Consider the following 22,759-nt stretch of genomic DNA (forward strand, 5'->3'; position numbering starts at 1 on the left):
AAGGTGCCCTGGCCCTGTGCCTGGTCACGGGGACGAGGACAAGGACATGCTCCTGGGTTTGGCTCCCTGGAGGGAAAAGGGACTCCCCATTCCACCCCCCTCCCTCCCTGCGTTCAAATACCAATGCAAGAGCATGTAAACAAAGTAATTTTTATTAAAAAAAAATCCACACTGGGGGAAAAAAACAAGCAAACACCATCTACAACAAGGCCACAGACAGTGTAAACTCACTGGTGATAGTGTTAGCTCAGAGAGAACACCAGAGGAAGGGTTACAAGGATATTCTATAAAAACTGGCATAATTTCAAAAAAAAAAAAAGGGCTCTTCACTTCCATTAAAGGAATTACAATGTCAAAGATGGGCTGGAAACCCAAGAGTATGAAGTCAACACCTCTTCCTTATGGAAGTCCTAACAGTTATTGCCAACAGTAGGTGGAAACTTTAATTTGCTCCCAAGGTGGCAAAGCACAAAGTTCCCTCTTTTAAGATCTTAAAAAGATCAGAAGTAATTTGCAACTATCAGTCCATGAACTGGGAGATGTCAATGAACAAACCTTCGCTGCTGCCATCAGCAAGAACCCCCACGTCCTTGGTCAGCACAGCTCACCTGTCATCCAGGTGATTCCACACCCAGGAAGAACCTAAAAACTTTTGATTTTCCTAAATACCGACAAAAAATTCAAAAGCATTACCAAGGATCTTGGTCACTGCCTCCCTGTGGCTGAAGGGAGGATTTATCCCAAAATCTTGAGATCATGGATACACCAAGCAACACTCCTGACCCTGAATTTTCTTTACAGCCTTGAGAAGCCATTTTTGTAATAAATCTGTAGCAAAAAGCTAAAACCAAAAGCCTTTTCCTCCCATGGAGACTGCTCCATTCCTCCTAAATAGGCAAACTGGATTTGTGTGGGAAGGAGGCAGCAGAACATGTACAAAAGGCGAGCAGCTTAGTAAGAACTGACATCCCTTCACCCGAGTCTGAAAATAAATTCCCATTGCCACAACGAGCACAAACTAACAGAGAACTCTGGTGTTTGGGGTCTTTTTTTTGGCTTCAAACCAGGCTAAGATCTGTTCCAGCAGCAGAGCTGTCCATCAAACATTCCAACATGCTCTTGAAAAATAAACATTTAAAACAAAATATAACCATCTCTGAAAGTGTGGTCATCGATCAACAGCTGAAGAGCAATTCTCAGGTCTGCAGGAGTTTCTCAGAAATGCCCCAAGCCCTGGCCCAGGGGCTGCTCCCAAGCCTCAGCCCCAGCTCAGAGTGCTTTCCAGTCGATGGGCTTCTTCCCAGATTTCTTGAGGAATTCATTAGTCTTGGAGAAGTGCCGGCAGCCAAAAAACCCTCTGTTGACAGAGAGGGGCGAGGGATGAACCGTCTGCAGGACGTGGTGACGCTTCTGGGAACGGCAGAGGAAACCACTCGTTAGATTTGCAGGGTTTGGGCTGCTCCTGGCTCCCAGGTCATTTACCCCCATTCCTCCTGCTCCTGGGCAGGTGTGATCTCCCCTTACACCCCCTCCTGCACCAGCCTGAGACCCAAAGATCCAGTCACAAGGACCAAGACTTCTGTCCCACTAAGCAAGGACATAAATTCCCTGGCATTTCCCAACTGCTGTCATGCCACCAGCAGATTTCATATTGATTCATGAGCCCTTAACTAAGAAACACAGCTCTGTCCTTGAGAGACACTGCTGACAACAGGAGCTTACACTTGCTCCACTTTTCTTGCTTAATTCTGGCAAAGGCTAAGCTGGAGCAGAAGCAGAACTCAATCTGACAGAGTTCAGGCAGGGAAAATTCCCAATTCTGGAAGGGAAGTGCCCTCTAGTGTCCACCAAACCGAGGGAAAACCCAGGCAGAGGGAAGGGCTGAGGAGAAGGAGGTGTACCCTGTCGATGGAGCTGCCTTTCCTCTGGGCATAGGCTCCCCAGAGCATGAAGACAAGCCCGTGCAGGTTCTTGTTGAGCCAGGACACCACGACATCCGTGAACTGCTCCCAGCCCCTCTCCTTGTGGGACGTGGCCTGGTGAGCCCGAACGGTGAGCACAGCGTTGAGCAGGAGCACTCCTGGCAAACAGAGCACACCCAGAGGGTGAAACAAGGGTTAATCCATCCCTGGGCTGCCCCAGGATGGGCTGGATGAAGCCCTGAGCAACCTGGGATAGTGGAAGGTGTCCCTTGGATAAGCCTTGAGCTCCTTCCCAACCCAAACCATTCTGGGATCCAAACTTCTTTTAATGTTGAAACAAATTTTCATTTGAAGGCGCTCAGAAGTGATTTTCTCTCCTACAGGTGGATTGTTTCCAACCACTGGGCTGGTTTTTGGATAAAGATTATTTCCTGCTCCAAAGGGGGCACATCACTGAGTGCCTCTGAGCTCACCTTGCTTGGCCCAGCCCGTCAGGTCCCCATGGCCAGGGTGGGTGAAGCCCTCAATGTCCTCAGAGAGCTCCTTGTAAATATTCTCCAAGCTGTAAACCAAACCAGCAGAAGACTTTTAATAGGACAAGAGCAAGCAGCACCACTTATTGCTCTAAGCAGGCAAGAAGAGCATTGATTTTAATCTTATTATTTAAGATAACAAAGCTACTCGCAGAGACAGGGCAGCAGGGACTCTGTGTGTCTGCCTGGAAGCTTTAATGAGACTGGAAATGAAAATTTACATCCAGATTATCATCAAAACTACACAGAATTATCCTTCCAGGTGATGCACAACTCAAATTTAAGCAGTTGCTAACCACTTCACATCAATTTTCCCAGCTCTGAGCACCACAGATCTGCAAATAATTAAAGAACAGAAGGGATTTTGTAAATTTTCATACCTGGGGGGAGGTGGAACAGGTTTCTGGACACTGAAACAGAGTCCGTGAGCTTGTTTAGGTCCATGGTATGGATCTTGTCCCAAAATAACAACCTTTACCTGAAAGCAGACCTTGGTTAGCACTGACTTGTAGTCTGTATTTTCCCCAGAGAGTGAGGAAAAAAGGCTTATAAATGAGTTTTATCCTAAAATAGAGACAAAAATTGCCACAAACCAAACCCTCAAATAAACTGAAGTTAAATCCCAGATATCTCATTGCTAAAAGCACAGAGCCCACCTAACACTAAGGATTAACATCCCTATGGCTTTGCTGCCAAAATAATGAATATAACTAATATAATTTGAGAGCAGAAGACCAACATTTTCACAGTCACAAAAAATCACCTTGTTATTTTCCAAGTAGGTTTCACCCCATTTCAGCTCAATGCCACACGTGCTGTGATATTTTTGACAGGTTTTATTGAAAACTACATTACCTTGTGCTGCCTTATTTTCTTTTAATAATAGTCCTTTACTGATCAATTAAAAGAACAAGAGATGTACAAGATCGAAAAACTATGAACTAGGTTAAGCTGGCAACACCAGAAAAAAAAGATCAAAAGGATCAGAGGAAGTTCTGCGGCTTGTGAGGGTAATAAAACAATAAAATCACGGTTTGGTATCAGACACGAAAGGGAAGGCTGGATTTATGAGTTCAGTGAGCCAAACAACAGCATCCACATCCCACGGGATCCAAGTTTAAGGGACCAAACACTAAAGGAACGTGTCTGTGCACCCACACCCCGCACCTTCAGCGTTTTAAACTCCCGGGGCAGCTCAGAGACCCCCACACCGCGGCTCTACTCACATCCCAGATGTCGCACATCTGCGTCCAGGTGAAGACCTGCTCGGGGGGCGGATACACCGTGTAGCGCTTCCTCTCCTCGGCCACGAACGCCATCAGCTGCGGGGGCAGCGGGGGCTCAGCGGGGGCTCAGCCGCCGTTCGGGGCTGGGGGCATCGGGGAATGCTGCTCACCTCCATGAAGTAGGGCTTGGAGAACTCCCCGGCCAGCTGCCGCCGCCAGCTGTCGCCGAAGCCCGGGGGCACGTTGCGCTCCGCCAGCAGCTGCCGCGCCGCCTCCTTGTTCCTGCGGATGCGCTCCTGCTGCTCCGCGCTCAGCGCACCTTGGCTCGCTTGGTCGCCGGCTTCCTTCGCCTTCTTGGCGGCGCTCACCTGGAAGCGGCGGGCAGGTGGGTGGCTGCGGAGGATGCGGGAGGGCAGCGGGAGCAGCGCGGCGCGGGGGCCCGGCTCGGAGCGGAGGAGCGGCCCGGAGCGGAGGAGCAGCGCGGTCGCGGCGGGACCAGCCATGGCTGAACAAGGTCCGGCCATGGCGGGACAGGTCCCGCCCCAGGGGCGGCCCCGCCGCACGCGGCGGTTTCGCGGCAAAACACAAAACTCGCCCCCATTGGCCGCCCGAAGCAGCGAGCTTAAACGCCCCCTCGCTATTGGCCAGCGGGAAAATCGTTCGCTTTTCCCCATTGGCTCGCCGCGGCCGGAGGGGAGGTTTTCACCTAGCAACAGTGACGTCACGGAGGGTCTCAGTGCCCATTGGGCGGCAGCGGAGCGTGGCCGCTTGATTGACAGCGCAGCCACGCGTGGAGCCGCGCGGGAATTTGGAAATTGTGCCCCCCCCCATCCAAACTCCCCTCAGAAAAAGCCGCCAGCGCCCCCAGGCCCCTTCCCTCACACACAGAGCCAGGCGCGCCCGGGCCGCCGCCAGACCCCTCTCCTCCCTCCCCTCTCCCCTCCTCCGGAGCCGCGGGCTCCCTCAGCCCCCCGCTCGCTACCTCAGATTCGCCGCCCGGCTCCGGGGAGCGGCCGCGCTTCTTGGCCGGCGCGGGGCTGAAGAAGGAGTGCAGCGTCCTCTGCCCGATCATGGCTATGGCGGAGCGGGGCAGGCAGCGCGGGAGGGCGGCGGGCGGTGAGTGAGGGGCGGCAGCGGCGCGGAACGGCGGGGGGGGGCGGGACTCGGATTTGGCGCCAAAACCGCGCGCGTGCGCTGGGGGGTGTGGCCAGCAGGAGAAGGGGCGGGGCTTCGCGCGCCGCCATCGCGCGCGCTCCCGTTTCCCGCGGGATCGCGGCTCCCGCTGCTTCCATCCCGGGTGTCCGTCCCGGGTCCGGCCATGGACGGGTTCGTGGTGAGGCTGCCCCGCGGGCAGCCGGGGGATGGCGGCGGCAGCGGCGCGAAGAGGCCGCGGCTGGAGAAGCCCGGCCCGGAGCGGCCGCCGCCGCGGGAGATCCGCGCCGAGGGGCTCTGCTGTGATTACCGCATCCTCTTCGGCAAGGCCGAGGCGGACGAGATCTTCCAGGAGCTGGAGAAGGAGGTGGAGTATTTCGAAGGTATATTCCTGCCCTGGGAGCGTGCCGGAGCACGGGCTGTCCTGGGAGGCTCCGGCGGCCTCCCAAAAGGCCCGGACAGTGCTTTGGGAGACCCTGCTTGGGCCGGAGGATGGCCTGGATGACCCCCACTGGTCCCTTCCGACCTCAGCCTTTCTGTATCCAGCTGTATTCCCCTCCGTATCCCCCTTACCCTTCCCAGTGAAGCATTTCCCTGCCCAGCCCACCCAGGTGGGGCCCAGAGCAGTTCCCAGGGCCCGGGCACAGCTGGCGGCTACTGGGAGATTCCTGCAGCCACAGCGCGGCCCTGAGAAGCCAAGAACACAGATCTGACCCCGCAGGGTTGGTTTTGCTGAGCTGGAAGTGTTTGTCAAGGATAATCGTGGAGTGGTGACTGGAATTTTTTGTAGGTGCAGTGTGTGAGGAATGTGATGGGGGTGCTGGTCCTGTTCATCCCTTTGCAGGGGGAATGTGCCAGGCACATTCTTCTCCCTCTCAGGATTTTTTCATAGAGGAACACAGAAGAAAGAAAGAGAAAACAATTTCTATTTCTGCTCCTTGTTTTTCCCATGTGGAATGTGTTTGGAGAATTGTTTACCTGGGGTGATTGCTTGGTTGGATTCTGGTGAGGATTGTTTGAGCCTGGTGGTCAATCCAACCCACCTGGGGCTGGAGAGAGGGTCATGAGTTGTGAGGTAGATACAGTAGTTGGAAAAGGTAGGTTTGTAGTTTTAGTATCTCATTTAAATAGTCTATTAATGTATTATAGTACAATTATAATAAAGAAATCATCCAGCCTTCTGAACTAGAGTCAGACATCATCATTTCTCCCCACTGGGTTCACCTGCATTTACAATAGGGGAGGACAAGACAGAGTCCAGCTTTGCTGGGACACAAACCCTGGCAACAGGGATGACAGCTTTTGGGTTGACATGAGCACCCTCATTCCTGCTTGGAGATTCCCAGAAGCTGCAAATCCAGGAGATTATTGGACTGTGCAGAGCCAATACAAACCCAGTTTGGTCCTTCCCACAGATGAAATGACAAAACTGCAGGTGTTTGGCACGTGGCACAAGATTCCCAGGAAGAAGGTCACCTATGGAGACCCTGGCTTGTCCTACACTTACTCTGGGGTCACGTTCCACCCCAAGCCGTGGATCCCGGTGCTGACCCGGATCCGGGAGCGCGTCACCTCAGAAACGGGACACGCCTTCAACTTCGTCCTCATCAACAGGTACACCAAGCACCTTTTCTTTTCAAATGAAACAAAAAAAAAAACCCAAAAAACAAACCTTCCCAGCTGCACCAAGCAGCTTTTCTTTTAAATGAAACAAAAAAAACCAAACCCAAACGTGTGTGTTGGAATCTGAAATGCAGGGAACCCTCAAGACTTCAGGCCTGTAAGCTAAAGCTTAGCATTAAACACAGGGTTTGATTTAAGACCTTAGAAAAGGCTTCCAAATTTAAGTGCTAGAAGGAAGAATGTGGATTTACGGTTTAAACTAAGTAAAAGAAAGTTTAGAATTTCAGAGTTTAAAATATACAAAAAAAAGTTACAAAGGCAAACAAGAAGTTTAGAATACAGTACTTCAAGGTTTTTTACTATAATTAGCTAAAAAAGCTTACTGTAACATAAGTCTATAAGACAAAATATTTAAAGTCAGAAAAAGGCTTAATCCCACAGGCAGGGATTAACAGAGGTAATGAACAGAGTTAATCAATTAACAGGTACAAAGATGGCCTGGACCACATCGGGGAGCACCGGGACGACGAGAAGGAGCTGGCTCCCTTCAGCCCCATCGCCTCGGTGTCGTTCGGAGCCTGCCGGGATTTCGTGTTCCGGCGGCGGGAGCGGCGGGGCGGGGCCGTGCCGGGCCGGGCCGGGCCGGGCGGCCCCGGGAGGATCTCCCTGCCGCTGGCCCACGGCAGCCTGCTGCTCATGAAGCATCCCACCAACGTGCACTGGTACCACAGCCTGCCCCCGCGCAGGAGGGTGCTGGCCCCCAGGGTCAACCTCACCTTCAGGAACGTCCTGCCCACGGCTAAGCAGGGAAATGTTCAGCCACAGGGGTCTTTGGGCTCTGAAAAGTGAAGTTTTAGTTCATGCTGGAAGCGTGGATTCACCTCTTCCAGCAGGTGAATTCTGGATTTACCTCCCCGCTGGAGGATCTCATGGACAGAATTGGGTAATTTTGCTGCTGAAGCCTGTGAGTGCAGATCTCAAAGGTTTTTTCCTCTGGGAAATGTTGCTGTGGTGCTGCTGATCCCTGTTTTTGCTGATTGCTCCCCTTGTTTTGCTCGGGAAGAATGTTCTCAGCTGATCTTTATCTAAGCAGTGTTCCAAGAAGATGAAAATGCTCCATGGCCTGGAGGCAGCAGTTTATTATAAATAAACACTGTGAGCCACAGGCTGTGATGGTGTAAAGCTGATATTCTACAGGTGGCTCTTTCTGTCAATAAACTCTGGTTTGCTTGGGGGTTTTTTAATTAAAATAAAGCAAAGTGAACCTGACATGGAGAAGGGGAGTGCTGAGGTGTGAGGACAGGGTGGGGCTGGATGAGTGTTTCACTCCTGAGTCTTGAATTCCTTTGCTCCTGAAGGAGGCAGCACAAGATTTTTCCTCTCTCAGGTCCTTTGTACAAAAACCAAGCAGCAAAAAATGCCCTTATGGGGAAGAACTGGGTTGTCCCATTTCCATTGGAAGGCTCTCACTCTGAGAGTGTATTTTCCTAAATAATTGTCCCTAGGGATCCTATCCTGACTGCCTGAAAGCCACCACCTCCCACACCCACAGGGAATCCTGCTGAAAATGAGGGAATTCTGTCCAGTCTCCAAGAGATCTTGAACCATCAAGGAATGGCAAGTTCAGGGTGAGAATGGGAACCAGCACATCCTGTCTAACCTGGCTCCAGGCATTGGAATTAGTGCTGGGCTCTGGCCTTCAGTGGTGGGTCATTATTCCTGTGGAATTAAAGCCTGTGAAGAGAGTTGGGAATTGGTACTTCCCATTCTCTGCCACGCTCTGTGGAGCCTGAAGAGCTCCTGCAGAAAATCCTTCTTATCCTTGTGAACTGTTGTTTTAACCCCTTTGGCTCCCAGCTTGGTGTTTAAGACATTCCCACACTGATTTTTCTACCAAGTTTGTTCTTTTATTGCTACTGTACAGTTACAAAAATACCCTGAAGTGGAAAATAAAGCAACTTCAAACAGCAGTGCAGTGCTTGGACTTGGGCATTTTTAAATTAACACACAAAATAAGACAAGAATAATCCAAACACAGAAATGTCATCTTGGAGCTCTTAATTCTTTACAATTTATTAATATCTTCTCCACCACGGCAGCTTGGGAGGGACGACTACCAGCATTTGAGCCTTGTGGCTGCATAGAGCCCTCCCAGAAGGGAGGTTTGGCTGGAAAACAGATCCCAGGCACCTCCAGAGGGGAGGTTTGGCTGGAAAAAACAGAGTTCTGTGACTTCTGGAAAGGCAGATCCCAGCGACCTCCAAAGGGAGGCTTGGCTGGCAAACACCAGAGCCCTGGGACCTGCAGAGGGGAGGAGGGTTGGTTCCCAAACACCTGAACAAATTCCAGAGGCTGGAAAACAGATCCCAGTGACCTCCAGAGGAGAGGATGAGCTCCCAAAGCCCTGCACAGATCCCCAGCTCACAGGGGGTGGCAGGATCTGGCAGAGCTCAGGGCCAGGACTGAGGTGCTGGGCTTTGCTCCCTTCCTCACCTGAGGGTTAAGCCAAGCCCATTTACTCCTCCCCACCCAGCAAAGCCAGAAAAAAGCTCAACCCCCACCTTGATAGCCCTTGAGGGAGATCCAGAGTCAATCCACAGCCCAGGGAAACAGCTCTTGGCAAGAGGAAACCTGCTGGTCCCAGCTGCCTGACTTCAGATTTCAGTCCATCTGCGTGTCCTCTGCCCCTCCCTCCAGCACCACTAAGCCAAGGGGCTGCTCAGCTGAACCCCCAAATCCAGGAAAAACCCCCAAGCAGAGCATTGAGCCTGGAGAATGCAGGACAGCCACTGCTGGCACTGGAAATGGTTTCAGTTCTGAGGTGCAGGGGCAGATCTGCTGGAGGGAGATGTTGGGGTGATGGTTTTAGATGGCTCCCAGTAGGGAGGGCTGAATCCTTCTCCCTTCAGTGGCCAGAGCAAATTTTTGGCATTTAGCATCCTTCAAGGCTTTTTTGTTTAGATTCTTGGTTTTTTTTGTAAATTAAAACAAGTTAAAACCAAGCTACTGCTCATGCAGCACAGCCAGGAACCAGGTCCCAGTCCAGCAGTAGATTTATCAATATTTATGTACTATGAGCATTACCTGGGCCAGGAATTGTGCTCCAGACTCTGGAATGATGAGTTATGTAAATAATTTTGCATATCCACCCATTTTACCACTCCTGCTTTGGCTGGTTTGGAGCCTCTCCTGAGGAAGTGTGAACACCCCCAAGCTTTGGGCAGCACTATGAATTCATGAGGTACAAAGTTGCCCTAAAAAAACTATTTAAGACGTTGTTATTTGAAAACTTCACACTGAAAAAAAGCTTGTCTGATGAGGGATTTTTCTCCTCCAAGCTTACAAGGACAGAAAAGAGCTAAAAACAACCTACATATTTTATTCCTGGTCATTTAAAAGCAGGTTTTTAAAGGAGGATTTTTTTCTGCTTCTCCCTCTGTGCTTTGGGTTTTTTTTTTTTTTTTTTTTTTTTTTTGCACATTAAACAATCCAAAGCAGCACAATTCCCCTTATTTCTATTTACAGGACAGCCTGGGGCTAATGCAGGATTCCCAGATTTCTTCATGAGACCAGAAAGTGCCCACCAGTCCTGGCCCTGTTGTTTATATTCCGTTTAACAAGGCCAGGGGCTGCTCTACAGCTGAGCTGCAAGCCAGGAGCGTGGATCCCAATGCTGGGAATAGCAGATTCCAGCAATAAAATGGGAAGGACAAGTCTAGAACAGTTACAGCAGCTTGGAAATCACAGCATTAAAAGTTGTAGTTGATGCTACAAAACAACTGGATTCAACAGTGCTGAAGGAAATGACAACACTGAGCACTAACAAACACTCCCATGTGCTGATTCCAGCTAGATTCCAAAGGTATGGAGCAATAAATTAAGGTTTCAGCTCTTAATAGATACAAAATTATCTCCTGGATAAAGCAATTTAAATCAGGAGCAGGACTTTATATATTATAAAGAAGTGAAGTAGGAGGAAAATCGTGTGAGCAGGGAAATTTTTTGGATGGGGGCAGTTAGTGGAGATGCCTTGATGGGTCAGGAGGAATGGGATGGCAGGAGTTCATCCGTGGGTGTGAGGCATTCCCAGGACGCAGTGGGCATGCAGAGGGCTGGGCCAGTGGCAATGCAGCTGTTGAGGGAAGCTCAAGGCACTTTGTGTCTTAAATCATTGCCAACAGCAGCTTCCCATCGCCCCCTCCCAGGGCTCCCCGCTGGGAAATGCTGGCAACAGAGCCTTGGGATCAAATCCCTGCCTGACAAAGGCTGCTCAACACACGCGTGGGGCTGGACTTGGGAACAGCTCTGGGAATTTTGGTACAAAACACAATTCCCAGCCATTGCCACAGGGAAGGGAATCTGGAGGGGCTGGTGCATAAGGGAGAGGTGCCAAGGGAGGGACTCGGACAGGGAGGGGCTCTTCAACAGCAGCTTGACCTCAACCCTTTCCAGGGCTCTCCCTTGGGAAGTGAAACATGTGGGATAAAGCATCTCCCTGGGAAAAGTGCGGTGGCAGGACACGGAACAGAGCCTTGGGACAAGGCAGAGAAACACTTCTCAACACACACCCGGGGCTGCACAGCACTGGAACAGCAGGATTTGGGTACAAACCACAACTCCCAGCTGCTCCCACCACAGGGAAGGGAGCCTGGAGAGGGGGAGCTTTGCATAACGGAGGCTCCATCTGAGGGCTGGGATGATCCCGAGGGCTGGGATGGTCCCAGGGCTGGGATTACCCCGAGGCTGGGACGATCCCAAGGGCTGGGATGACCCTGAGGGCTGGGACGGTCCCGAGGGCTGGGATGACCCCAAGGGCTGGGATGACCCCGAGGGCTGGGACGGTCCCGAGGGCTGGGACGACCCCGAGGGCTGGGACGACCCCAGAGCTGGGACGACCCCGAGGGCTGGGACGACCCCGAGGGCTGGGACGACCCCGAGGGCTGGGACGGTCCCAAGGGCTGGGACGGTCCCGAGGGCTGGGACGGTCCCAAGGGCTGGGACGACCCCGAGGGCTGGGATGACCCCGAGGCTGGGACGGTCCCGAGGCTGGGACGGCCCCGAGGGCTGGGACGGTCCCGAGGGCTGGGACGGTCCCAAGGGCTGGGACGGTCCCGAGGGCTGGGACGGTCCCGAGGGCTGGGACGACCCCGAGGGCTGGGATGACCCCGAGGCTGGGACGGTCCCGAGGCTGGGACGGCCCCGAGGGCTGGGACGGTCCCGAGGGCTGGGACGGTCCCGAGGGCTGGGGCCATCCCAGCACTGCTGGCTCAGCTCTGGGCCGGGCTCTGGGGCTGGGCCCGGCCATGCACGCGCTCGTAGAACAGCAGGTAGGCGCTGGCAGCCAGCACCTCGTGCAGGCTGGCCCTGCGCACCGACTCGTCCGAGATCCAGAGCCACTGGCTGCCGCGGGCGCCCGGCGCGCGCCGGAAGGTGACGAAGTGTCCCGAGTGCATGTCCCCGTGGTGCACCACCACGGCCATCAGGCGGTACAGGTACAGCGGGGCCCTGTGGGGACACGGGTCAGCCTGGCCACACACACACACACACACACCCCACTGCAGCCACAGCTCCTGCTGGAGCAAGGGCCTGGCTCCTTGAGCAGCTGCTCCCTCCCTGCGCTAGTGGAAGGTGTCCCTGCCCATGGGATGGGATGATCTCCAAGTCCCCTTCCAACCCAAACTGCTTTTTCCTGCTGCTCCATCCCCAGAGGTGTCCAAGGCCAGGTTGCATGGGGTTTGGAGCGACCTGGGATAGTGGAACATGTCCCTGCCCATGGCATCTCCAAGTCTCCTTTCAACCCAAACCATTCTGGGATTATGGGATTCAAACCTCCTGCTCCATCTCTGGAACTACTCAAGGCCAGGTTGGATGGGTTTGGAGCAACATGGGACAGTGGAAGGTGTCCCTGCCCATGGCATCTCCAAGTCTCCTTTCAACCCAAACCACTCTGGGATTATGGGATTCAAACCCGCTCCATCCCTGGAAGTACTCAAGGACAGGCTGGATGGGGTTTGGAGCGACCTGGGATAGTGGAACATGTCCCTGCCCATGGCATCTCCAAGTCTCCTTTCAACCCAAACCATTCTGGGATTCAACCCAAACCATTCTGGGATTATGGGATTCAAACCTCCTGCTCCATCTCTGGAACTACTCAAGGCCAGGTTGGATGGGTTTGGAGCAACATGGGACAGTGGAAGGTGTCCCTGCCCATGGCATCTCCAAGTCTCCTTTCAACCCAAACCATTCTGGGATTATGAGATTCAAACCTCCTGCTCCATCCCTGGAAGTACTCAAGGACAGGCTGGATGGGGTTTGGAACAACCTGGGATAGTGGAAGGTGTCCCTGCCCATGGGAAGGGGACTGCACTGGATGGTCCCTAAGTTCCCTACCAACCAAATTATTCTGGAATTCTATGGGCAAAGGATTACCAGCAGAAGCCCCCAAGGGTGATTTATCAAGTGGAATCATGGCAGGTGCAACTGAAATCAAAAATGTCTGAGAAAAAAAAAATAAATCTATGGATTTCTTACAACCATTTGAAAATTAAGGAAAAGAAGGGCTAGAGGAAACAAACAGCAGTGAGATGATGGCTGTTCATGAACCAGAGGAAGGAGATTTTGAGTTTTGCTTGCAACTTGCCCTACTCCCTTTCCCAGGACTAAAAGTCACCCAAGAGAGAAGCATAGGAGCTGGAACAAAGATCACATTGTGATCTTTGTGACTGGGCAGCCTCAGGACAAGGGCAGAAGAAAGGGAGACAATGTGAAGTACGGAAATTAAGAGAGGGTACAAATTTCTAACTTACCTACACTCAGGGAATGAAGTAAGTGGGAAAGTTCCTGGGGACATCAAAAATGAGGGAGAGGAGGAGGAGGAAGAGGAGGCACCATTCATGAAGAGAGGTTTGGTACCAGCTGGTTGCTCTGCATCTGCCAGAGGAAGGAAAAATTCAGGAATTTAACTTGAATGCTGTTGCCTAAGAACAGAATCCCTGCTCCTCATTATGGAATATGAAGGTATTTTATTGATTTTCATATCCAAAGGCAATTGATTATTTATTCAAATTCATTCTACATGACAAATATGGAAATTGCCATATGTTCAAAATCTCAACTAAAGGAACATTGAGCTGCCTAAGGACAGACCTCCTACAGCTGGATTTTCCAACTGTTTTTGAAGAATCCATCATTCCCTCTCTGCTTGTCCTGAAGCCTTGGAAGACATCCAACAATAAAAACCCTGGGATATCCAAAATTCAACACTCCTTTGGACATATTTTTTTTTTTAATATATATATTTAGAAGGATCACAATTAATTTTCCAAACTGAACTTGGGTTCAGTTTTGGGAATGGTTTTTTTTCATTTTTTCAAATTTGAACTTGGATTCAAATTTGGGAATGGCAAAGGGATTTCTGTCCTGTTTGCAAAGCCCCACATCAAGATGCTGCTCGTGGCTTGATCCTGCAGAAAGCTTTTGATCCCCTGCAGAAAGAGCTGAACCATTTTATTGGCAAAGGAGTTACCTGAAGGTTTCCCTGCTCTCCCATCCTTCATTCCAGGGGTTGTCTCCTCAGAGTTTTTCTGGCTGAGCTGCTCCTGGCAGGATTTGGGACCAGGAACCCGATATTTGTAGATGTCCATGACCAGGAACTCGTTGAACTGGACGTGCTCGTGTCTCTTCAGGGGAGTGCCTTGGCTGGACCAGCTCAGCCTTTGCAGGTGGATGCATAAACACTGGGGCAGCTTCAGCAAAGGAAAAATCCACATTTTTCATGGAAATAAACAGGTGGTAAATCCAGGGAATAAGGAAATGTATTTTCCTTATCTCTGTATAAACTCAGTGGCAACAGTGTCCTTAAAATGCGACAGTAATTCTTGTGAGATTCCTGTTATCTCCTAATCCCCAAAAATTAATGGCTTTGCACAGGGGAAAACAAAAAACATTAAGTGTTATAAAGAGCAGAAATTCAAAATCATTGCTGTAGCAAGAAGTACATTATTACTATTATTATTATTATTAGCACCTGAGGCTCCTAGTTACACTCCAGTGCCCTGCTGGCCTCTGCATGACACGATTACAGAGCAAAAAAAAAATAGTTTTCTCATAGAAATCACACCTGATGTTTACTCACCAGCTATAGTCAGGATATTTTAATTTCTCTGAAATGAGGAATTGCTAAAGATGCTACAAACCCTGTGAATATAAATCAATTTGCTCATTGACGAATTCATGTAAAATCTTAAGAAATTATACTGAGCTAAACTCACATTTAAGTGTTCTAAATAACAGAATATTCATATCCTGTAAGTGTTTAGTGTTTGACTTTTTGCTCAGTTGAAGCCTCAATGCCCACAAATATTTGCCAGGGGAGTTTACTTTGAAAAGTAAAACATTTGTGGTCTAATAGCAGAAAATGGACACAACCAGCTCCAAGAGAGAAGTTACTGTGACAGGATTTAGGAGATTTGGAGGGGTTTTTTTTTGCCTCACCTTTCCTAACTTTAATTGCTTAACAAACGTTGTTCTCTGGTTTTCTATGCTCTGTCCATTCAGAATTCCTTCTGCCTGGATCTGGAATGAAAAGGGAAAAAAAATGAAGGCACCTGCAGACAGGAGCAATTCATTGTCTGGTTTATGCTCAGTGCATTAATCATACCTAGGAATGCTCTTCAGAATTCCTAAAGGGTCAAAATTCTAAACCAAAATCAAGATGAAATGAGCATTTAGAGAACTCCATTCACTCAGAACTACACTCATTTGCCTCTTCTGCTGATTTTTAAACAATACCAAAGCAAAAAAATTACCCCTGATGATGCCTGGCAACTACAAAATAAAATATTTGTAGATTTTTGTAACAGCAGTAGTAAGTAAAGCCTCAAATATTCTGTGAGGTAAGAACTGCTTGTTAAATATCTGAAATCCCAGAGGCTTTCCCCAAGTCCTGAAGAAAAAAAAGAGACGGAAAATGAAGCCAGGATTGTGTCAGCAGGCTCAAAACTGAGCAGGGAGGTGACAGGAACTGAAGTGACAAGAATCAAAGGGACCTACTTTGGTGCAGTTGTCACACACAACATCCTTCACAGACTCTGAGGAGATGAAGTGATGGAGGCAATGGTCCAGTGTCATGGGACGACCCTGAGTGCCAAGAAAAGCCAGATTTATTCACAGGAATTTTAGGGTGCATTCCGCTGGATTTTGGGGAAGGATTTTTAATGATTCCTTCCATAGGAAAACTACAGAACTGCTGATTTATTTAATGAAAGAACTGACTAAATGGTTCTGGGTGATCATGGAACTGTGGGGATTCTCCTTTAGCCTGGATTAAGCATGGAAAACTTTGCAGCCTTTTGATAACAGCAGCAGTGATTCCCTGTGTGAGTCCTTCAGTGGGGTTTTAAACCACAGACTCCTGTCCTGTTCCAATTTATCTCTCATTCCAGCACTTCAGAGGTCACTTTATACTCTCTGGCCCTCTCCATAGGAGAAATACAGCTTTTAATGGAATGCAGGCCTCCTTGCTGCCCTTCTTCATATCCTACCCTGCCAAGGATTGGATAAAACAAAACACAAAGAGCAGAAGATGTGTCCAAATCCCAATCCTGGCTGTCCAGGAGGGCACTCTGCAAATCAGGAATCACAATTTCCATAAGTTGTGGAAATAAATCAATACCAGACATGAAGTAACAAATTCTTACAATGCAAAAAATATCCTGCAGATGTTGCCCTAAAAATCCACAGTGTTTTGTCATTTGAAGTTGTTCAGAGCCAGAAGGAAATGGAAACAATTCCCAGCTGAAATCACCCCCCTGGAAAAGCCTGGATGGGGTAAGGTGTGAGCTGCCAGCTCACAGGATGGGAAGCAGCCCTTGGGGATATGATCTGGGCTCTTCAAATTCCACAGAAAAGACCAAATCTTCCACCAGGAGAAACAAAGTTCTGGTGGCATCACCAAGTTCTGCTTGTTGGGCTCATCAGAACCTGGCACCACCCATTAGGGAGAAGGTACTGCAGCAGCACAGGATTTAAAAAGAGCAGGAAGATCAAGTCCTGAAGTAGCTCTGAATGTCCTGTGCCCCTGAGGAAGGCCTGGGAAGGGCAGGATGGATCAGGAGCAGTGGGATACATACCCACACAGCTGCTGGAATGCTCAGGGAGAGGCTGTCGAAGGTGTCGAACCTCACAGGGCTCTGCAAGAGAACATTCCAGAGCCAGCATTTATTTCAGTGATGCCTTCAGTTTGAGCTTTTATACTTTCCACATTCTGTACTGCATTAGTATGTAACTCTGAACTTCATATAAAGTGTTAGCAGCAAGCTCTCCTCATGTTAAGTCAGCCAAAACAATCCTTTTCCAGCCCAAGAACCAAGGACACCGTTGCAGCTTCAGGCCCAAAAAGTGTAAACAACAAAAAGGCCTAAAAGGCCCAAAAAGTGTAAATTGAGGAGAGCAAACTGGGAGGATGTGACTTCATAACCTGAAGCTGTAATTGGATAATTAACCCCAATATGGAAATGGACCAAAATTTATAAAAGTGTGAAAGCTCGTGACCATCTTGAGTGGAGCCACGGCCAGGCTTTTCAAGGCTTGTGAAGGCATTTTTAATAAATATCTACTTTATTCTTCAAAACCCTGTGTAGCCTCTGCTCTGAGCAGCCTTAAAGGCACCATCAGTCCCCAAAAATTCCAACCCAACGTTCCTAAGTTGAGCCTGTGCCCTGTGCTGTCCATAATTCCCTGGTGGAACAGGATCCAAACCCCTCAGTTTCCCAGTTGTGCCAGAGAGCATCAGGAATATTCTGTTTGGCCTCTCCCTGCTCACTCCAATTTGTTTGCAAGGTTTTGGGAAATAAAATGCAAATGTTCTCTTGGTTTGGGCTATAAATGAGGTTTATTTTCTGTATTTTTTTCCATTATCCAGGTTATCTTCATCTCCTTACTTGGGATAACTGGACTTTAAGTGGCTTTGCAAAATGTGCTGAATGAGCAGCGAGTCCTAAACTCACCCAGGTGAGTGGATTTTCAGGTAATATTATTAATTAATTAATTAATTGTTAAATTCAATAATAGAATAAAACATCCATTATTCTGGCTGATGAGGCAGCTGTTACCCCCACAAAGTGCATCACGTGGATTTTTTTTTTAGTCTATTTTGGGATAAATCCTTGTTCATGCCCAAGGGATGATGGTTCCAGGAAGCACTCTGAGTGCTGGAAATCCTTTTTCACATGACACAGACATTAATAACAATATAAAATATTATCTATTTCCATACCTGGTGCTCACAGTGTTTGCAGACCATGTTGCTGGTCAGCCTTCCATGGAAAGGGTGCTGAGTTTTCCAGTGGTTGGACATAGGGGGAAGAGATCCTGCAACACAAAAATTGTCCTTGGATTTTTCTATTCATCCACTTCTATCACTCCAATCCCACATTTTGCCCTGCAGTTCCAAAATTAATGCCTCCAAAGTACATTTTTGTCTCAGTGATTAATAATCAATGGAGATTTATTTGTAATTTTGATTTCTATTGCAGTTCAGTACAAACATTAATTAATATTATCCCTTTAATAAACAAAACTACCCTATGAATATTCAGGATATCCAGAAGGGATAAAATCCTACCTCTTGTCCTGCAGCTTATTTGCTTTTGGATTATTTCTGGTTGCTACAGAGGGAGATAAAAACATTTCATTAACCCCACCTCAGCAACATAGAAAAGCTTTAGAATTTTAATATGTAAAGTATTAAATGTGCTCCTATTTCATCCCTAGTTGGCTTTTCTTGCTAATTAGAAAAATTATGGCTCTTTATATTTGTAAGAACAAAAAAAACCTGATACAAAACAAATTTATAATTGACAATTGCTTGTAAAAGGAATCCTTAATCTGCAGGACTCTCTGCCTCAGAACATTAAAAGAGGAGATTTTGTATTTTTTTTTTTTGTTCTATATTTTAGGCAAAACCAGGTATTTTTCATCTGCATCAAGTTTATCAGTAAGCTGGAGGATAAGATCAATTTTACCTCCATAAAACTCTTCCAGAAATGCCCTTTTTGCAGTTTTCATCCCTTTTTATAGGTGGGAACTACAGATCAGAGTAAAATCTTGGAGGGACTAACTTAAATCCCCGCATCCCATGGATTTAGGGATGCAAAAACCTTCAGGAAAGCAAGAACACTGGATATTCCAAGACATTGGCTTCCGAAAACCTGAGAATTCTTTAAATTTGACTTATTGATGAGTCCCTATCAAAGGATTGAAGAACACCTTTGGGAAGAGAATCAAAATATCCTAAATGTACACTTTCTACTCGGAGATCTGGGCAGATTGTAGGAATTTCTGATAAGGAAGTAAGTGGGATCACCTCCAGGGATTGCACATCAAACAAATGGGTCACACGGGGCTGCCGATCCCGTTCGTCCTCCAGGGAAGAGGTCAGGACATGGAACAGCTCATGGGCATCCTGGAAATGCAGTCAGAAACAAAGAGATACAAAAACCACCCCAGGAGGGCTGGAATTCCACAGGAAATGAAGGGAAAATTACAGCTCACAGCCTGGATTTATATTTATAGTTATATTTATATTTCAGCACATATAAAAGATATAATATAGATAATATAATACATAATATTACATATAAATATATCACATGGAAGTACATACTAAATATAAATTATAATGAAAATTAAGTATCTAAATAACTATATTAAATATATATTTATATATGTATTTATATATATTATATATATTTATGAATTTATATATAATACATACTATATTTTATATTAATTGTATATTATTAGATATAATTATATATAATCATTATATGTAATCATCTATATAATTATTAGAATAATAGTAACAAAAACTATTAAAATAATATTGTTATTATTATTTTTTTTTTGTTTATATTGCATCTATTTTGTCATCCCCAAAAGCTTCCTAGAAGCACAAGGTACTCAAGCCATTCTGGACCACATAAACTCACAAAAAAACCTAAAGCACTTGGGAGGAAAAAATACCCCCAGATGAATCCCCAAATCCCTGTTTTCCTAGATTTTGAGGGAAGCATAATTGAAATCTAGCCTTGGAAAGCAGGAATATATTTTAGGAGTGGGATAACTGATGGAGTGCACTGGAAATGCTGACAAGAATTGCAAATAGTTAGGAATTCTGAAAAGATGGGAACAGATCCATTATCCATAGGGAAATCAGAGATCTGTTCTGCTTTAACATTCCTGGCCCTGCTGGCAGTGAGAAGGTCTGGAATTCCCTGAGGAAGATCCAGCCCACTGCAAGCCCCATTCCCAAGCTGTGGGTGTTTCCCATCACTTTTTGGGAGCAGGATTGAGGCCTGGCAGCCCCAGCTCTGGGGGATTTTCCCAAATTCCTGCACTCACCTGCTCCTCAAAGGAGGAGATCTGCCACCTGTTCATCCTCAGCACCTCCAGCAGGCAGCTGGCATCCAGGACATCGTCCTCTGTCACCTCCTGGCAGGACAAAGCTGCAGAAGGGAATGCAGGAGTGTCAGGAGGAGGCAAAATTGGGTAAAAAAAAAATCAGTGTTTTATGGGGTTACAGCACCAGCAGCCTCACACCACTTCCACAGGAACGTCCCAAGCAGAACTTTCCTTTAAAAATAACCCTGTGAGGGAAGCCAGGGGTCATTTCAGGGTGTCAGAGATGGATTTAGCCCAAAAATTCATCACCTTGAGCTTAAAATCTTTAATATTTTATAATATTTAATATATATTTTTATATATATAATTATATATATTATATACTATGGTATATTATAATATTGTATATAATATTATACATAATATATATATTTTATATAATATATATTTTTCTAATATATATTTTTTATATTTTATATAACATCATTGTATAAATTCATTCATTATTAATTTATTTGTTCTATGAATTTATTATATAAAGCTATAATATTAATTTTATAATATTTACTATTTATATATTTATCTTATAATATTTTGTATTTTATATAATATATTATATAAATTTATAGTTTATTCTTCATAATAAATATAATATATTAATATATTAAATACAGAAAATATATTTACTTATAATGATAAATTTGATATATGAAATAAGTAAATGTAGTGAAATAATTTATTATATAAATTTATGATATAAAATAATATTGTTCGCTTTATAATGTATTTGTATAACATTTTTATATTTTATCTTTTTTAATAATATTTTCTTTTCAAATATATATTTTTTATTTTTTCAGATTTAATTTTTAAGATCTGAAACTTTGCAAAGCGAGGTTGAATAGGCACGGGTTTTTGGGAAAATAGTAAGCTTGGGGAAAAAAACAAAAGCTTAAGTTATTTGCTAATAATTTTTAAATAGAAATCTAGATTTCTTGAGTTCTATGGAAAGAAGTGAAAGGTGGTTGAGCTTTGGCCAAGTCATTTCAATTAACCTGAAAATCAGAGAAATAAAATAGGAAATACAAACCCCCCCACCACGAGCTTCTGTGTTTGGGAAAAGAGCCTGAAAATAACAATTCTCTTTAAACATTTTCTCCTTGCAAGAGGAAAAGGCCTGGGTACCTCTGAGGAGCTGCAGCAGCGTCACGGAGAGGAGCTGCTGGTGCTCCTGGGCCTTCTGCTCTGTCCTGTACTGGGCTGTGAACTCCTCCAGCCACCTGATGAACGAGGGGCAGGAGGACAAGCCCTGCAGCAGGGAGTTCATGAAACACGTGTTGCCCAGGTTCAGGAGGCCTGGCACCAGCCCTGCAAAGAGAATTGCAAGTTTCCACCACAAAACCCAGGGCAAACATCCCTGGTTTTCAATAGGAGTGCTGCGTCGTGAGAGAAAAACGGATTTAAGTGGGGTTCTGCGTTCAGTTTATGCTGTTTCAGTTGATTTTTGGGCGTTCGCAGAACCCCCAGAATGGCTTGGGAGGGATCTTGGTGATCCATCCAACCCCACCCGCTGTGGGCAGGTGTGAAAAACACCAATTACTTGGTTTTTAAAGTCTTAAAAGTTTATTAGTAACAAAACAGTTATTAAAAATGGTAATAAAATTAGAGTAATAAAAATGTGGACAATGAGGATTAGGACACTACAAGGCAATAAAAAGCAAAGAATTTTGGACATCTGGATGTTTTTGGGCACTGAGCTGCCAAAAAACATGCTTTGGGAACAAAGGAATAACCCTTAAAAGCAACAGCCTGTTGCATATCCATGTATCTCATACGTGATGCATAAATTCCTTGCAAATTAATAATTTTGTTTTTGTCAACTTCTTCCCCCTAATCCTGGTGGTTCCATAAAGGCGGAGAGAAGGTGGAAGAATGTTTGTCTTTTCTGATGAGGAAGTTGTAACTCTTTAGATTTCCTGTTATCTCTGTGTGAAAAGTTTCTTAATTATCTTATCCCTTTTCCTGAGCTAGTAAAAAAATATCTTACATCGCCGAGTTTCTATTTTAACATTACGTTGTAACCTACAGCGATATTTAACACGCTACTTATAAAGGATTAATACTGTATTACAAAATAACCTTCAATAACACGTATAGTATTGAATTTAATATTTGCGAAGAGCATTAAAATATGAATTTTGAACCTTCCACAAGGTTCCAAGCCCTGTCCAACCCAGCCTCCCAGGGATGCAGAGACAACCCTGGAGAATTGTGCTAGGGAGAAATTCCTCCCAGCCGTGCCGCTGGCAGCTGTCAGAGCGGGATAAAACAGCCGTGCCGGGGCCGTTCCCGGCGCTGGCAGCCCCGGCCCCTCCGGTACCTCTCCGCCGCCGCTTCCTGCCGCCGATGGGGCCCCACAGGACGTAAATGCCGGCCGCCAGCGCCGCCGCCGCGCCCCCCAGCACCCCCCAGCTCCGCATGGCTCGGTGCCTGCCACGGGAAAAGCGGGAAGCGCGTCAGGAGCTGCGGGGGAAAAAAAACCAGCCGGGAGCAGGGGCTGCGGGAAGCCGCAGAAGCGGCCAAGCAAACGGGGAAAGGGAGGAAGGGGGGAAGAAGGTGAGGGAAGAAAGGGAGCCCAAGGCTCGCCCTGACCAACCGGAGCCCAGCCCTCCCCTCAGAGCCCGCCCGCTCCCGCTCCACCCCGGCCGCTCTCCGGTCACCGCCGCCCCCTCCCCGGCACCTCCCCTCGGACCTGGCGCCCTCCCCGGCCCGCAGCAGCCGCCGCACCGGCCCGGCCGCCAGCATGGCCGGGGCACGGCGGCGGCGGGGCCCGGAAGTGGCGCGGCGGTTATGGCGGAGAGCGGGCGGCACCGGGGGCGGCACCGGGGCGGGGTAACGGGGC

The 22,759-nt window shown here is 47.4% G+C and overlaps 3 protein-coding genes across 4 annotated transcripts; 1 reads left to right on the forward strand and 2 right to left on the reverse strand.

Annotated features, from left to right (window-relative positions):
• Window positions 1-136: 136 nt before the first annotated feature.
• Window positions 137-4,867, reverse strand: UNG (uracil DNA glycosylase). 2 transcript variants are annotated; one of them, XM_085593221.1, is made up of 7 exons: window positions 4,664-4,867; window positions 3,852-4,049; window positions 3,682-3,777; window positions 2,836-2,933; window positions 2,396-2,484; window positions 1,902-2,080; window positions 137-1,410 (listed from the first exon to the last, which is right to left on the reverse strand). In XM_085593221.1, exons 1-7 carry the CDS (start codon window positions 4,751-4,753, stop codon window positions 1,270-1,272), a joined length of 891 nt encoding a protein of 296 aa, XP_085449347.1. In that variant the 5' UTR covers window positions 4,754-4,867; the 3' UTR covers window positions 137-1,269. The 2 variants fall into 2 exon arrangements, with proteins under 2 accessions (XP_085449347.1, XP_021400229.3); XM_021544554.3 differs by lacking the exon at window positions 4,664-4,867 and having other exon boundaries at window positions 3,852-4,225.
• Window positions 4,868-4,886: 19 nt separating this feature from the next.
• On the forward strand, window positions 4,887-8,426 carry ALKBH2 (alkB homolog 2, alpha-ketoglutarate dependent dioxygenase). The gene is made up of 3 exons (XM_021544684.3): window positions 4,887-5,216; window positions 6,249-6,447; window positions 6,942-8,426. The coding sequence occupies exons 1-3, from the start codon at window positions 5,000-5,002 to the stop codon at window positions 7,303-7,305; spliced, it is 780 nt and encodes a 259-aa protein (XP_021400359.3). The 5' UTR covers window positions 4,887-4,999; the 3' UTR covers window positions 7,306-8,426.
• A 78-nt stretch (window positions 8,427-8,504) lies between these two features.
• Window positions 8,505-22,755, reverse strand: USP30 (ubiquitin specific peptidase 30). The gene is made up of 13 exons (XM_021544683.3): window positions 22,610-22,755; window positions 22,238-22,347; window positions 21,043-21,225; window positions 19,858-19,961; window positions 18,821-18,919; window positions 18,080-18,122; window positions 17,732-17,826; window positions 16,587-16,646; window positions 15,508-15,594; window positions 14,950-15,030; window positions 13,982-14,201; window positions 13,263-13,386; window positions 8,505-11,961 (listed from the first exon to the last, which is right to left on the reverse strand). Exons 1-13 carry the CDS (start codon window positions 22,660-22,662, stop codon window positions 11,724-11,726), a joined length of 1,497 nt encoding a protein of 498 aa, XP_021400358.2. The 5' UTR covers window positions 22,663-22,755; the 3' UTR covers window positions 8,505-11,723.
• Window positions 22,756-22,759: the final 4 nt, after the last annotated feature.

The sequence above is a fragment of the Lonchura striata genome, chromosome 15 (assembly GCF_050655825.1).
Source record: "Lonchura striata isolate lonStrDom1 chromosome 15, ASM5065582v1, whole genome shotgun sequence".
Lineage (NCBI taxonomy): Eukaryota > Metazoa > Chordata > Aves > Passeriformes > Estrildidae > Lonchura > Lonchura striata.

What these genes read in the sequence shown, in the direction of transcription:
- UNG (XM_021544554.3), bottom strand. Translation starts at nt 4,205, where the DNA reads ATGGCCGGACCTTGTTCAGCCATGGCTGGTCCCGCCGCGACCGCGCTG. An exon ending in CCAAGCCCTACTTCATGGAG is followed by an intron (nt 3,778 to 3,851) that starts GTGAGCAGCATT and finishes CTGCCCCCGCAG; the next exon opens with CTGATGGCGTTCGTGGCCGA. An exon ending in CCTGTTCCACCTCCCCCCAG is followed by an intron (nt 2,485 to 2,835) that starts GTATGAAAATTT and finishes TTTGGTTTACAG; the next exon opens with CTTGGAGAATATTTACAAGG.
- ALKBH2 (XM_021544684.3), top strand. Translation starts at nt 5,000, where the DNA reads ATGGACGGGTTCGTGGTGAGGCTGCCCCGCGGGCAGCCGGGGGATGGC. An exon ending in GGAGGTGGAGTATTTCGAAG is followed by an intron (nt 5,217 to 6,248) that starts GTATATTCCTGC and finishes TCCTTCCCACAG; the next exon opens with ATGAAATGACAAAACTGCAG. An exon ending in AACTTCGTCCTCATCAACAG is followed by an intron (nt 6,448 to 6,941) that starts GTACACCAAGCA and finishes ATCAATTAACAG; the next exon opens with GTACAAAGATGGCCTGGACC.
- USP30 (XM_021544683.3), bottom strand. Translation starts at nt 22,662, where the DNA reads ATGCTGGCGGCCGGGCCGGTGCGGCGGCTGCTGCGGGCCGGGGAGGGC. An exon ending in CAGGAAGCGGCGGCGGAGAG is followed by an intron (nt 21,226 to 22,237) that starts GTACCGGAGGGG and finishes TTCTCTTTGCAG; the next exon opens with GGCTGGTGCCAGGCCTCCTG. An exon ending in ACTTCATTCCCTGAGTGTAG is followed by an intron (nt 11,962 to 13,262) that starts GTAAGTTAGAAA and finishes GTGTCCCCACAG; the next exon opens with GGCCCCGCTGTACCTGTACC.